This window comes from Stegodyphus dumicola, chromosome 5 (assembly GCF_044657685.1).
Source record: "Stegodyphus dumicola isolate Sdum_Otavi_A_Nest chromosome 5, ASM4465768v1".
NCBI lineage: Eukaryota > Metazoa > Arthropoda > Arachnida > Araneae > Eresidae > Stegodyphus > Stegodyphus dumicola.
The window spans coordinates 53651745-53666922 of record NC_140772.1 but is presented as its reverse complement, the minus strand read 5'-3'; the positions used below and the strand labels follow the sequence as shown (position 1 = coordinate 53666922).

At 30.6% G+C, this 15178-nt stretch overlaps 1 protein-coding gene across 8 annotated transcripts in view; it reads left to right on the top strand.

Moving 5' to 3' along the window:
• Positions 1-15178, top strand: part of Wdfy2 (WD repeat and FYVE domain containing 2) — a 53727-nt gene that overhangs the window by 2782 nt on the left and 35767 nt on the right. For all 8 annotated transcript variants that reach the window (XM_035357615.2, XM_035357614.2, XM_035357611.2 and 5 more), the window contains 5 exons: positions 1832-1899; positions 2004-2077; positions 4963-5017; positions 10598-10748; positions 14021-14133. In XM_035357615.2, coding sequence (XP_035213506.2) covers positions 1832-1899; positions 2004-2077; positions 4963-5017; positions 10598-10748; positions 14021-14133 — 461 coding nt within the window. The remainder of the gene's footprint in view (positions 1-1831; positions 1900-2003; positions 2078-4962; positions 5018-10597; positions 10749-14020; positions 14134-15178) is intronic.

Below are 15178 nucleotides of genomic sequence, written 5' to 3'. Positions count from 1 at the left end.
AGAATGTTTCACAAGGTTTAGTAAGAATTAACAGCCTAGGCAAAACTTGTTTTTTTGGCTAATCTTTGGAATATGGTAACAGGTAGCTTGGCGACATTTTGGTAAGGCGATAAAGGTTACTAGCTAGGACTTTAGCAGTGTACATGGATAAAGTCAAGAGTGTGCGCAATGCCCTTTTTTTGCAATTCTAGGATGTTTTTTTAAGTGAAAATAGGTCGACGTGTGCATGGATGATACCATGTATGTGCAATTCTTAAAAACGCGGCAAGCAGTGGGCGATTCTGCACTTTCTCCCAATTTCGCACCTAATCTTCGTCATGATTAAGCACTTTTGTTCCATAAAAGTTCTAGCATAAGCGTAATTCGGCTAGCAGATTGTTGGGAAAATATGTTGAGTTAAAAAAAAAAATGCCTTTACTCCGTGAAAACAAAATGGCATCCAAACAAAAATTAGCAGGTTGTTGTAGTAGGGTTGGTCGCCAAAAAATCGCCAAGTTACCATAATCCAAAGATTAACCGTTTTTTCTCCTTGATCTAAGTGTATATTTTCAACAGGCATATCATGAAATGCTTGTATTTCTGCTGAAAAATCATTTGTTATGTTAATATAAAAGAAAGAAATCATTTTGTACATACATCTGGCTTACTTTTTGCATATTTGAAGAGCCTGTGTAAAAATCCCTTTAAAATAATAATAATAATGCTTTTATGTTTTTTGGTCTGACAGCAAATTTTAATTCTTTAATCTATCTGTGTATTTTATTTTGTTATTAGGGAATTAAGCTTTGTATTGTATTTAATTTTTCTGATCAGGATTCTTGCGTTTAACTTTTGTGAAAATTCAGTACAATCATTGAGGGAGTGTATTTTTATTTGCTAATAGGTATTCTTATTTAATTTATACCTAATCTTAATGCACTAAATGCTTTTACAATTTTACTTTCTAACTTTTTTTAGTTAAAGAAATTTACTAGTGTCCATTCTGTATTCAATGATTTAGTGCACTGGTCAAACTCAAATTGCATGTGGGCCAAATCTGAAAAGACAGGCCAAAACTCTATTTTTCTTTAATGAAAATTGTTATTAACAAAATAAAAATTATTTGAAATAAATTTTAAATTTCTCTAACTAAATATTTATTAGATTGTAAATAAAAAATAAGAATAATATACTGTAAAGGAAAAAATTCAAATTAATATTTATTTTCTATTTAAAATCTAAAGTTTGGAACCCATAAGAAAGACACTTTGTTGTTAATGCTTTGTAATTTACATTCATTGGCAGCTAAATATTAAATTTTTAGACTGACATTATCTTTCAAATAATTATAATATGCTAAATTAATGCATTAGATAACTTAAAACTAATTAAAGCATGTAAATTTTTTAAATTTTCACAGAAATTTTATTAAGTGGGACAAAATTTGAACATGAATAATCTCTTAGTCTCTTTCTTGTATTTATTGAATTTTTCTCTGACACATAACTAAAATTACATATGTTTGTATCTAAATAATTATGAACTTCTTTATTTCATATTATAAGTTGAAACTTATTGACTTTTGAATTCTAACAAAATCCATAGCCATGGAGAGAAATTACTATAAATTATCATCATCATGGTTTGTAGATATTCATCAGTTAATTCGGTTCTTTTATTAATTTTCAACTGCGGAAAAACTTTTCGTATATAAATGTATTCTCAAACAGAGCGATTATTTTTAATCTTCTGTTTGCAGTGCTCAATTCTGGTGTTTATTTAAATTAGTTTAGTTTTTTACTCTATTACTCTTGGGATTTATGCTTTTTTTTTTTTTTTTTTTTTAACACAGGACTGTTAGAGTGTGGTTAAAGCGAGACACTGGTCAGTATTGGCCTAGCATTTGCCATTATATGCCATGTAAGGTTTCTTTTGATTTTGGTACTTTTTTTTAATTATAGTCAAAAGCATTTTTTCTTTTATGAAATATGCTTGAAATTCTGAAAGTTATTTCTAATTTTTAGCACCAGCTTCCTGCGTTGTATATAGTGAAGAAACAAAGCGTTTATTTGTTGGTATGGATAATGGTACCATATCGGTTAGTATTCTTCTCTTTTTAGTTTAAGAGCATTCATCTGAATAAATGTTATTAAATATTATAGTAATCTAGGTGGAAAGAATTTCATCCCGCTTCTAATGATTTACCGCAAAATCTTTTTAACCCCCCCTTTTTAATAGTGCCATATTTGTCATTTTGCAGTAAAATAAAAAAAATAGTAATCAGTCAGTCACCTAGGCTAACCATTTAAACTATATTCGCCAAAATATCGTTGATTATTCTAATTCAATTTTTAAATAATTATTTTAATGTTATTTGTGTCATTTATGTTGCTTCTTCTCTCTAAATTTATGTATTATTTATTAGTAAATAATACTTTCAAATTTCAAGAAATTTTCTCTGCATAATCCTGAAATTAATTCCAGCAGTATGATGACATACCATCACGAAATTTCATGCACATATTTTTTGCTTATGCATGCTACTAAATAAATATAAAATACCTGAATTTATTTAAAAATATCATTAAATAGATTTTTCTTTCGTTTAGCTGCAAAATGTCTGCAAAAAATGTCTAATCTCAACCTTCAGTGGAGAAAACAACTCCTATTATAGTTATAATAGTAATGCTTCGGGGATTATGTATTATAAGTCGTATGTAATATATATACAAGTCGTATGTAATTGGCAAATTTTTGTGTTTTCAAGGGGTACCATAATTAATTTACCTCTTAGCACAGCCATTGTGCATTATGCAGATAGACTGGAATTCTTTAAAACACACCTGGAAAACCTGGACAAGTCAGTTAATTTCATTTTCCTGTTAGAGTGGCAACCCTATAAAAAACACTACAATAATTTATTTTCATTAAAACAGACTTGACAAGTTTTATGTTCTGTGGCAAGAAAACATAAACAATAACAAAAACAAATTTATTTGCAGAAAATGCTGGTCCATTACAAGTTATAGTTGCACACATTGCTATCTTACGAGAGAAGAAAAACACACTGTTGCCAATCCACTGCAGCTAAGTATTAGATCAAAGGGTGTGGCTCATCAATAGCCAACATGTTGTGCCATTCTTCTGGCTGCACTGAACATAAGGACATCACCTTAAGTGAGCCTGTTTGGAAGATGAAACAAATAAAACACAAACCGTTAGTATTTTCACATAAAAATACATCTTTGTGAAACCTTTATATAGCAGTAAAAGGACTGATTTAAGTTTCTGCAGAACTAAATCTTGCAAACCTAAAACCGACTCTTTTGTAGTTGCTTCATGGCTACTTCTAACCAACAATGGCAGAAAACTGCCTTTGATTACAGTTTTGTTCTTACCGGGCTATCCGCCGACTAGTTCAAAGTTAAAAAATAGTTTCAAGTTCTTGATATGATTTCATCTTCTAACCTATGTGTGGAAGTCCAATTTTGCATTCACTGATAGTTAACATAAATAATTACTGTTGCTTATTGGTGGAAAACTTTAATCTGTATTTAAACAGTAATATTAGCACCCATATTTCTTTATCAGATTATCCATTTATTCTGATGAACAGTATATTTCATTATGGTTAAATATGCAGTGTTATCTGCCCTAAAGGAAGAGTAGTCTTGGAGGATTTTCTATGTTAAAAAAAAGGAAAATAATGAAAACACCTATGCAATCAGTCTATTTTATGGGATTTAAACTTGAGTTGAATTCTCAGTGTTCAGTAGTTTTTCACATAAGTCCTTGGTCTCCAAAAATACTTCACTAGAAACCATGGCTTAGTATCGGGTCTATCTGTAAGTTCGGGCGCATTAAGAGTATGCGTGGAATTCATTATGACGTATTTACTAAAACAATACAATTTTGAACCTGTTGAAACTTGTCAGCATTTGACTAACATATTATTCAATTCATCACTAACTTTTGTAAATATCGAACACATTTTAGTACCCATAGAAGCTGAATATAGATAATCAGTACAAATGTGCTGTGCTACATTTTTTATTTTGTGTGGTGAATCTGCCAGGTTTGCAGCAATAAAATTAATAGTGTACATGGTAAACACACTATTAGTATAAAGACTGTCCAGAAGTTTAAAAAATTGTAATTTGGAAAACGCAGAATTGATGATGAACCCCATTCAGGATGTTTTGAACTGTTAGAACCAAATCAAATGATTAATTCAGAAGTTTATAGTGAACAACTTTGACGTCTAAACTCAAAATTGATCAAAAAACGCCCATAATTGGTGAATATCAAGAAAGTGTTGTTTCATCACGTTTGCGCTAGACTGCGTACAGCTCGAACAACTCTGCAAAAAATTAGTGAATTTAATTGGGAGCTTTTGCCACATCCCGCTTACTCCCCAGATATTGCCCCAAGTGCTTTTCACTTATTTTGTGCCTTGCAAAATTTTTTACTGGGAAAAAAATTAAATTCTAAACAGGATGTACATAATGAACTTTCAAGTTTTTTTGCATTAAAACCAGAGTCGTTCTACAGCAATGGCATAAAAATGCTGCCTGTAAGATGGAGAGACATTGTAGATAATGGAGGAAAATATATAATTGATTAAAATGTTAAATTGTGTTTTTTTATGTTTAAAAATTTACCAAAAAATGCGCACCAATTTATGGACTCGCCCAATAGTTTGAGTTCTGCTGAAGAATACATATAAGCTAAATACTAAACTTATTTTTATTTATTTATTTTTTAAGATTTTGTTCATATGTACATGTTTTAAAGTTTAATATATAACTTTTCTTATTAAAGAATATTGTGTATTTTTCTTTCTATTGTGTTAAAATATGTATTTTTATTGTTGATATTCTCTGTAGTTAGTTTTCATCTCATGAAAGGAACTACTTAGTCATCTTTTTTAATACTTTTTTAGTGTTCAGATAATTCACATCAGAAATTTTTCTTCTTTTACAGGAATTTCTATTGTCTGAAGATTATAATAGAATGAATCATCAAAGAAATTATTTAGGTAGTCAGATTTTTATTATTCTAGTATTTGGAATATTCATTTTATGTTCTATGATTGCAAGCTAATACATTGTTATGCTATTTATTGTAGAAGTTCCTTTTTTTTTTTTTTTTTTATACATAGCTGTTTAAAAAGAAGCTGGAAATTTGGCAGAAATGTGAATGGTACATTTACTGTGATTTATTATATTTCGTATTCTTTTCCTAGCACCTGTTTGTTAAAACTATATATTTTTTTTAAATTCATGAAAAAAGAGGAACACTTTTATAAGAATAATTATTGAAGTGGAATAATTATGGAATATAAAATGTATAGTTTAAATGTCTGCATGTCTCCCATTCATATTGCTAGAAGGTTGGTGAGCAGTGTGGTAGAAAATTAAAAGCTTATATCTATCAGATCTCGTCTATGATGAGGAAGCTATTGGGTGACTGTCTGTCATTACTGAAGATTTGGTACAAAAACTCTGTGTAAACCTTATCTAGTGCCCAGTATCAAAAATACATTCAATCAATGAATGGAGAACAATAACAAGTATTGTTTATTGATTATTATATTGCAGGGATATATATATATATATATATATATATATATATATATATATATATATATATATATGCAGATCAAAATGAATTTATATTTGTTGATACTATAGAAATAATATAGAAAAAACACTGAATTGATATTCATTTTAAGGTATGTATTTTAAATTAAAACATTTAAATTTCTTTAAAATCTAGTTAAATTATATGTTATTCAACTGCCCAGTAAAATACATTTCTAATTAAAAAATAAAGGTATGCGTTTATTTATGTACAAACATTTAATTATGTTGGTATAATTTTAGAAAAATCAATTTTCACATACTTCAAAGTTCTATAGTACATACCTTTCTAACATATCGTTCAATAAGTCCCGAGACTAACTAAGAAAACAACACCCATTTCACAAAATTCACGTTTATTCATCAACATAATCACCATCAAGTGCTATGCAATCATTCCAACTTTTCTAACTTTTCTATACCATGCTCGTAAAACGATTTGTCTTTGTCCGCAAAATAAGCTTCAGTGGCAGCAATGACTTTCTCATTCGAGCCAAATCTTTCCCCCTGGAGCATCTTTTTCAGATCAGCAAACAGCCAGTAGTCATTAGGGGCTAGATCTGGGGAGGTTTGGTGGGTGGGGAAGCAGAGTAAAGCCCAACTTGTTCAATGTAACCAGTGTTTGCATTGACTTATGGCACGGGGCATTGTCTTGATGGAAGAGGATTTTTTTCTTCTTCATGTGCAGTCGTTTTTTTGCGATTTTGTTCTTCAGATGCACCAGTAACCCATTGTAATAGGCGCTATTGATAGACTTTCCCTTTTCAAGGTAGTCGATGGAAATTACTCCTCGCACATCCCAAAACACTCATGCTATGACTTTGCCAGCTAACTGTTGTGTTTTTGGACGCTTTGGACGGTTTCACCGGCTGCACGCCGCACAGCTGACTGCTGTTTCAACTCTGGAGTGAAATAATGGATCCACGTTTCGTCCATTGTCACATACCAACACAAGAAATCCTGTTTATTGTGAGTAAACAGTGACAAATAGTTTTGTGAATCGTCGACTCGTTGCTTTTTGTTCCAATGTGAGCACACGTGGCACCCATTTGGAAAATGCTTTTTTCATGCCCAACTTTTCATGTAAAATCGCACACGCACTTCCAGTTGATATGTTTACCATCTCGGCAATCTCGCAAACTTTCACTTTGCTGTCATTCATCACGATTTTCGACACTTGTTTCACATTTTCTGGAGTGACTGCTTCATTTGGCCTACCCGAGCGTGCTGCATCATTTGTATCCATGCGACTGCACTTGAAATCAGCATACCAACAGCAAATTGCTGTTTTCGATGGAGCAGAGTCTGGATAACATTTTTCAAGCCATTGCTGAGCTTGGACGGTATTTTTGCCCATTAAATAGCAATGTTTGGTCAAAACTCGAAATTCGTTTTTCTCCATTTTGTCCCCAAATGCACAAGTAGTGTCACTTTCACCACAATAGCTTCGCTGTTTCCGGTCCAAATTCCATGAAAATCGGACACATGTCATTTGAAGGTTAGTTCTTTCGAACAATGAAGTCATGTTGATATTACTACGCCATCTGTCGATTAGTCCCGGGACTTATTGAACGATGTGTTATTTATTGGTGTGTTTGGTTTATCAACTTAAAGCAAGGTATGCTTTTGAGGTGGACTTTCTATGGGAAATTGCCTTATATCGGTGTTACACACGAGGAATGCTACAAAAAGGTCCCTACAGCCAGCCTGTTCACCTAGAATCAAATCCAGTTTGTAGTACCAGTGTTCAGCAGCTTTACCGCTTGGCTGCTGGCAGACTTCTCTTTATTGAAATAACAAATTAAATTTTGCAAATGATTAACTAGTTTACAAATGATTTACCGGATGTTAAATTTTATTTAAAGGTTCCTTGGTATTTTAACAGAGAACTGGCAGGAAGTCCTGTGCTAGCCACATCAGATTTTTTACTTTTATTTTCCGTTATATGATTTTGTGTACTACAGTACAAAGTCTGTAATCCGGACGTCCGTTATCTGGAATGATCTATAATCCGGACCTAAAAGCCACGAACTTTTTTTTTGCATGCTTTAGGCATGCGTGTGTTGAAAGAAATGTTTAATAAAGTAAACAAATAAATATTAAGTTTTTTTTTTGTAAAATTTGATACTCTTTAGATCATAATTGCTCTTTATTTCATAAATTACGGTTTCATATTTTTAATTGCATAATTTCTGCATGCTATCTTACCAGATTTAAATTGATTATCTATAATCCAGAAAAACCCCTAGTCCGGAATCGCTGAAGTCCCGACGAGTTCGGATTATGGACTTTGTACTGTATTTTTTATTATTAAATTCAGTTAAAAACATTAGCTTAATAAAGTAATAAAGAAATGAAGAAAGTAATATGTTTGTAGATGTGTAATGATATAATATGAAGATTTTACAGGAGTTTACCATTTTGAATTTGGAGAAACAGCATTTTTTTTTTTTAAATATACAACATAATTTAAACATTATTTTTTAAAGTATGCAACATATCTTAAATATTCATCCACAAATGTAAGTCAATGTAAATTTTTATGGAGATGCAAAGACAACTGTGTACTTTAAATTGTTACGAGATGATAATTCGTGATAATTCGATGATTGCTTTTAGTTGCATACATTTTAAGTGATTAGTAAGAAAATTATTGGTAATGTCTGATTTGAAATTATATATAAACCCAGTAGTAATAAGTTGTTCCTCTGAGTTTTAATAAAAAGTTCTTGAAAATATTTCTGGAAATATTCCGCTACCAGATTAAATCAATTGATCATGAAATGGAGGAGGATGAAAAAGATTTTAAATCTGCATTTAAATCTCTCTTTTGCTAGAATTGTAAGTTTTTTCCTTCTCTGCCCTAAAACAATCTTTTGTTGGTCAGTCATGTAATTAAAAATTTTGAAACTGAACAGAAATTGAATGCTGTTTTTCCCTATTGTGCTAAATTTATAAATAATTGGCCGTTGTGGTTAATTCTACTACTCAGGTAAAATATAGTTTCAGCTTTAAATTTCCTCATTAAAATATATTTTACCTTGCAAAATGTAGACAGATTATATTTTTATTTAGAATTGGTTTATTTCATATATAGTGCAAAGTCCAAATTTTGGACATCCAGTATGTGGACCACTAGGAACAATATATATATATATTTGTTTTTACAAAGTATGGGAATCAAGAAAATGCAGGTGTGGCATAAAAGCTATTTTTATCCACACTAAATGAGATTTTTGTATATCGCTTGCAAACACCCGGTGGCTAGGTATTCACACCATGGCCCATGACAATACATTTATTGACATTGTACTTTAGAGGTTGCGTTTGTATAAGTAGGGTTAGCATTTTTCTCTCTCACATAAAGAATAAATAAGCCTCAAGGTATATTTATTTGGAGTGGAATCTTTCTCATACTTTGTTGGCACAGCATTTGGAAAGGGAGAAAGAATTGGAATCTGAGGAACCCACGTTCAGTTAGCACAGCATATTGCACTCTTCCATCAACTTTTATTTGAAGCAGCTTATTATTTTGTTCCATCTATTTTTAATCTTATCAAAATTAGTTTTAGTAAATGATAACTCCATTTAACTCTTTCTGAAACTGTAGGCTTTAAACTGTAAAGCAGCTTTTTAAAAAATTATGCTTAAGTAAGACCATCCAAGAATTTTTGAAATATTTTTACATGAAATTTGATATGTGTGGACTGTTAGCAAGTTCATGAAAGGAAGTATCTCTATATATTTTTAAACATGCTTGCCATAATATACACTGGTGTGCAAAAATTAAGGACGAAGTCGAAAAATTAGCATATCAGCTGAACGAAGAGGCAGAGCGGACAGAAAGACCAATCAGGAGGTTAAGTAAGGTGATGTACGGTAGCACATGCGCAGGTATGCAGGTAGACGTAATGGGGGAGTGTCTGAGTAGTATAAAGCATGTTGTCTGTGTAAGATCTCAATCCCATCGAGCATGTATGGGATTTTCTAGGCAGACGCTTGGCAGCTCATACCTTACCACCAGTAACGATTCCGCAGCTTCGATTGGCGCTGCAAGACGAATGGGCAGCAATGCCTCAACAACTCATTGACACCCTCATTTTCCGTATGGGCAGACACTGTGAAACCTGCCTAGCAGTCAGGGAAGATCATATCCCCTATTAAAGACCGGATGTTTCATGCTGGACAGCCATCACAGGGATGTTTCGGCCTCCAGTCGCATTGCGCTCCATGCTACTTTTTCAATAAAACTTCTTTTTATCCCTCTGATTTCTCTTTAAGTAAGTGTTGCTTACATTACTCATGTTCTTACGTATTGGGGATCTTACGGTACTAAATGTGTTGATTTGGAAAGCTTTTGTACTAAGTTATATTGAAAAAACCGTCTCGTCCTTAATTTTTGCACACAAGTGTACAGCCAGCTACCAAATTTCATAAAGATAATGAGAGCCATGAATTTAAAAGTTTTCAGAAGCTGGGGGAAAAAAAAAATTGAATTTTTCTAATTATAATGGACTAGAAATGCTAAATGGGTGTAGTATATCTGAAGTCTTTACACTGCAATGCCTTAGCCATCAAACAATTAACTGAGCAGCTAATATTGGTATTATGGTTAAATCCTGAAAATAATGCCATTTTAGTTTCGAATCACATATTAATTTCATGTGAATGGCAATTCAGGAAAAATCTTTCTTTATGTAAAAATAACTTGTATTTAAAGAACTGTTAATGAAGAATACTTTTTTTTTTTTGTCTGTCATCTGGCTAGATCTAAACTGGTGATCTAAAATCTGAAACCACTGAAGTCCGAGTGATTCCAGATCTTAAATTTTGTGTGCTCTACATGCACTTCTGCTAGAGTGTTTGTAATATTAAAATATTTCATTTGCAAATTAATATAAATATTTGTGCTTTTTAATTTAAGCTATCTTGATTTTTGTATATGTATTTATGTATGTATGTATGTATATTTTTAGCTCATCAAGCTCGTGTGGTAGATATTGTATTTTCAGTGTGGTCTGAATGGGTTTTAAGTGTTGGTCGTGATAAATATTTTCAGTGGCATTGTTCAGAAACTGGACAGCGATTTGGAGGATTTCAGTGCAACGCTTGGTGTACAGCTCTGCAGTATCCCTTATAATAAGTACTAAATTGGTTCTTATATTTGTATTTATATGAGAATATTAAATCATTTAAAAATTATATGCCAATAAGAACAATAATGTTTGTTTTTAAAAAATGTATTTTTTTAAATTGGGTATGAGAGTTGGGATTCTTAGATGCTGTATTTCAATTTTTTATGCTAATGCAAAATAAAGTTTTTGAGCTAATTTAAGTATATATTTATTGTATGAAAATGTTTATTTATTATAGTTAAAGGGGATGAGGGAACCCTGTAAAATAAATACAGATAATTAAATAAAGATAAAATGGATGTCTTTTTTTTAAAGCAAAAGTTCTTAACCAAGAGCAGTTTTAGGGGGTGGGAGACAGTTAACCTCTTATTTACCTGTTAAGCACTTAGTTTTAGCTTATGAATGAATTTTTTTCGTAAAAGAAAAAGCTTTATTCAAGTTTTGGTATTTATCAACATTTTATTTATTCAGCTTTTTCTTGCCTAATTTATAAAACACATTAAAAAATGTTCTAAATATATGTACATGTACTTTTCGAGTTTTGAATAGGAGAGGGGAAATGATCATCTAGCAATGGTGAAAGGCAAACACGATGCAAAAAAGATTGACAACGGCTGCTTTAAGAATTTCTTTGGTATTATGCAGTTAGGCTTACCAAAAAGAACAATAGTTGTGAAACAAGTATGTCTGATGAGTTAGATTTAACTATTCTGCCAAATCTAAGGGTTGTTCAGTTATGCAATGTAATTGTTGAAGCAGAAAACTAATAAATAATTTATTAGAAGTTCTCACTTAGTAGAAGGAAAAAATTAAATTAGGAAAAGCAAAGTGGGAGTAGGAATTAAACTAAAAAATGCACAGCATGCGTTTTAATCGAGAAAGCTAAAATTTGGTATCAAATTAAGCAAAGTACAGATTCTTCGTCTATTTTTACAAATAATGAACAAGCTTTTACTGAAGCTAATGATGCAGATGATGTAAGTAATGCTGTCAGCATTTATTGAAAGCTGTTTGGAAAGCAGATCAATAGAATGAATATACTAAAAGAACTGGGTCACATTTCTGTTGGTTATTTTCACTAGACATAAATTTGTCACATGAAATCTGACCAGCTTGAAATGTTTACCTTAAGTGCATTAAACTGAGTCCAGAGTAGTTTAGGCAAAATTTTATTTTGCATAAAAAGCAATTTCTGCATCATTATGGAATTTGTCTTTGAATTGAATAATTACTTCTAAACCTTTTCTTCATGTAATTAATAAAAGGTTTTGAAGTATAAGTGTATAAAGATCTTATAGTTACCAAACAATTAAAATGGAAATTACCAAAAGAGATATGTGAATATTTCACTGACATTCTACCCAGAGTTAAAAATTTAAATTTCTGAAACACGTTATAGATGAATATAAAGAATTACATTCACTATGAGGAAAAAAGCAAAGGACAGTGTAAAAATTTTAGATTATAAAATTAATTGCTTCAGCTCGGTATAAAATTTAATAAAGAATCTAAATTTCAAATATTTTAATTATAATGAAACTAGCCAAATCTGCTGATAGGCAAAATAAAATAGATTCAATACGGTGTTGTATATGGAACTTTTTTGGCTGTAAAACAAATACTTGCTCTCAGAAAGAAGTAAAGAGATCTTTTATTCATAGTTCAAGTATCCACAGAAAATTCTTAAGAATATTGAAATTCTCGGAATAATGAATGCTTTATTAGATGCAAAAAGTGATGACACTCTGATAAGTTGTAAATTTTATACTGAAACTGGATCTCTCTCACTAGATCTTAATAATGTAGCCTCAGTTAGCATCGATGGAAAAGAAGTTGTTCCTATAGGTTCCTCAACTTCTGAATTATCGATTGATGAATATATACTGTTCACCAATATTTATGTTTTGAGTAATTTTTGCTGTGACATAGTAATTGGCACTGATGTGACTAGTATGTTAAATATTTCTAAAATGTTGAAAAGATATGTGTTAGAGAAATGTAAAGAAGTGTTAATGTGAATTAAGCTTAAATTGTTGACCTAAGAATAAACCTAAGAATCAAACTAATTCTTTTGACTCTGCAGTCCAAGTCAATAGGTTGGCTGTTGATTCTTGAATTACAAGAGGATGAAAATGATAAACCTACATAAGAATTATGGGTTTGAAGAAGAATATTTCTTCTCAATTTATGGAGAATAAAGCTGAATCCAATATGAAAAACAGTATCACAACTAAGTTTTCTAGCTTAAATGGCAAGTGTTGTAAATGTATTTCCAAGTGTTGTAACCATGCAAAACAAAAAGTGCTGATTTGAAGACTAACATTATTTAGAGTGATGAGATCCCAGTTAGCATGTGTCCACGTGGAATGCTTCTTAGCTGGGGAAGATTTGAGCCTCAAATATGGCAATGGTTACAAGATGATATTATTAAGCTGCACAGTTCTGAATTTGCAGCACCAATTGTGTTGTGTAACGAAGAACTGTGTGCTGACTTTAGGAAATTTAACAAAAAATAATTAAGGATCATTTCCTTTTGCTCTTAATTGAAGATCTCTCTTAATTGAAGACTCTTAATTTAGATCGGCTGGAATAGTCAGAAGTCTACATTTTTTTATTTAAAGAACTTCATCCATTTTGAAACAGTTGAAAAGAATATGAAATATATTGCATTTGTGATGCTTCAAAGCCAGTGCATATAATGCAAAATGTAAAATATGCTAAAAGCATATTTAATGCAAGATGTATAACCTACTTTATATGATTTGTATATCAATCATATGCGATTAAAATCATCTTTGATGTTCTTTTCTCTCTCTGAAAATTGTTCATATTTTACCTAGGATCCCAGAATATGTTTTTCAAAATATAAATGATCCTTATCTGCTTAAAAGCATTATGAATTGATAAAATAGTTTTAAATTTGAAAAACTCGTTATGTGTCAAATATTTTGCATGGCTTCAAAATATGTATATCGTACTCAAATTTATCTTAAGGCTATATGATTGATTGATTCTAGATTGATTTGATATATGTTTAATTTTGAATCATTGTGTGTATTTTTCCAACTTAGTATTTAAGTTCAATATTTAATTTATAATTAATTTTGATTTTCTTATGTTATCTATTTTAAATAGTTTCCATTGAACATTTTTTTCCCTACTGTGTTAGTTATTGTTTGTCATATATTTATATGTACGCATTGTAATGTTCATGTAATCAGCTGAAGAATTATGCATTACATTGTTACCTTGACTTACTGAAAGATTCGATGCACAGTCAAAACATGTCTTTATTGGAGATTATTCTGGTCAAGTGACTATGCTAAAAATAGAAGATTCTGGTTATAAACCTATAACTACATTAAAGGGACATTCAGGTATTTATACTTTCAATATATATTTATTTCTGGGTAAAGATTTTTTGATAACTTTTATGTTCTTATTTTCAATATATTTTTTGTTAATAATAACTAATATCTTTAACTAATCCTTGAAGTTGTATTAGTTGTCATTAACTAATCTTTGAATAAGATTTCTGAAATGATAAAAGTTTTGGGTCATATTTTGATTGTCTCTGATTGAGTCACAATAACTTGGTGATTTAATTCATTATTTTAATTGCACACATTGCAATTTTTGACTCTGTATCATTTGTACATCTATATTCTAATCTAGTATTTATGTATTATCCCATCAACCATGAAAACTGGCTACTATTGAAATATGAAAGCTGCCAGAGATCTTGCTAAAGTTATGCCAGTCAATAGCCATTGTGTATCCGTTTTCAAATAAAGTATCATATCATGTCCATCAATACATACTTTTTTGATGATAGGATCCCACAACTTTAAAAATAATCCACTGCTTGCTGTTCTGTAGAAGGCAAGTCCCGAATTTTAATATTTTTTCAAAATGCAAAGAAAAACTACAGCAATAACAATTAAATAATATCCATACTCATAAAACAAAACATGGCTTATTAAAAATCAGTCAAATGATTTTTGAGTTGCATCAAATGAAAAATGCAAATATGATGAGTGTGTTGTGGCATCATACTCATCCATAATTGGCATTAAATCATGCTGCTTTTGACAGTTTCATGATTGATGAAATAATATGTATGTACATGTAATCCTGTACTAGGTCGATCATTAAAAAAAAAAAAAAAAAGATAGAATAAGCTAAAAAAAGACTTGCTGACTTTTTGTACATAATATTTAATACATTAATGTGATTTTTTTTTAATTAAAATTAATTGGTACTTTTTGTAAAAAGTTGTTTTATTTATTTTCTAAAATGTCATTTTCTAAAGATGCTTTTGTGTAAAATTAAATCGAACTGTTCGAATATTAAATTTGTTTGCAAAATATATAAAGTTTGAATCTTATATTTTAAGAATTGCAATCGGTGAATATTTTTACT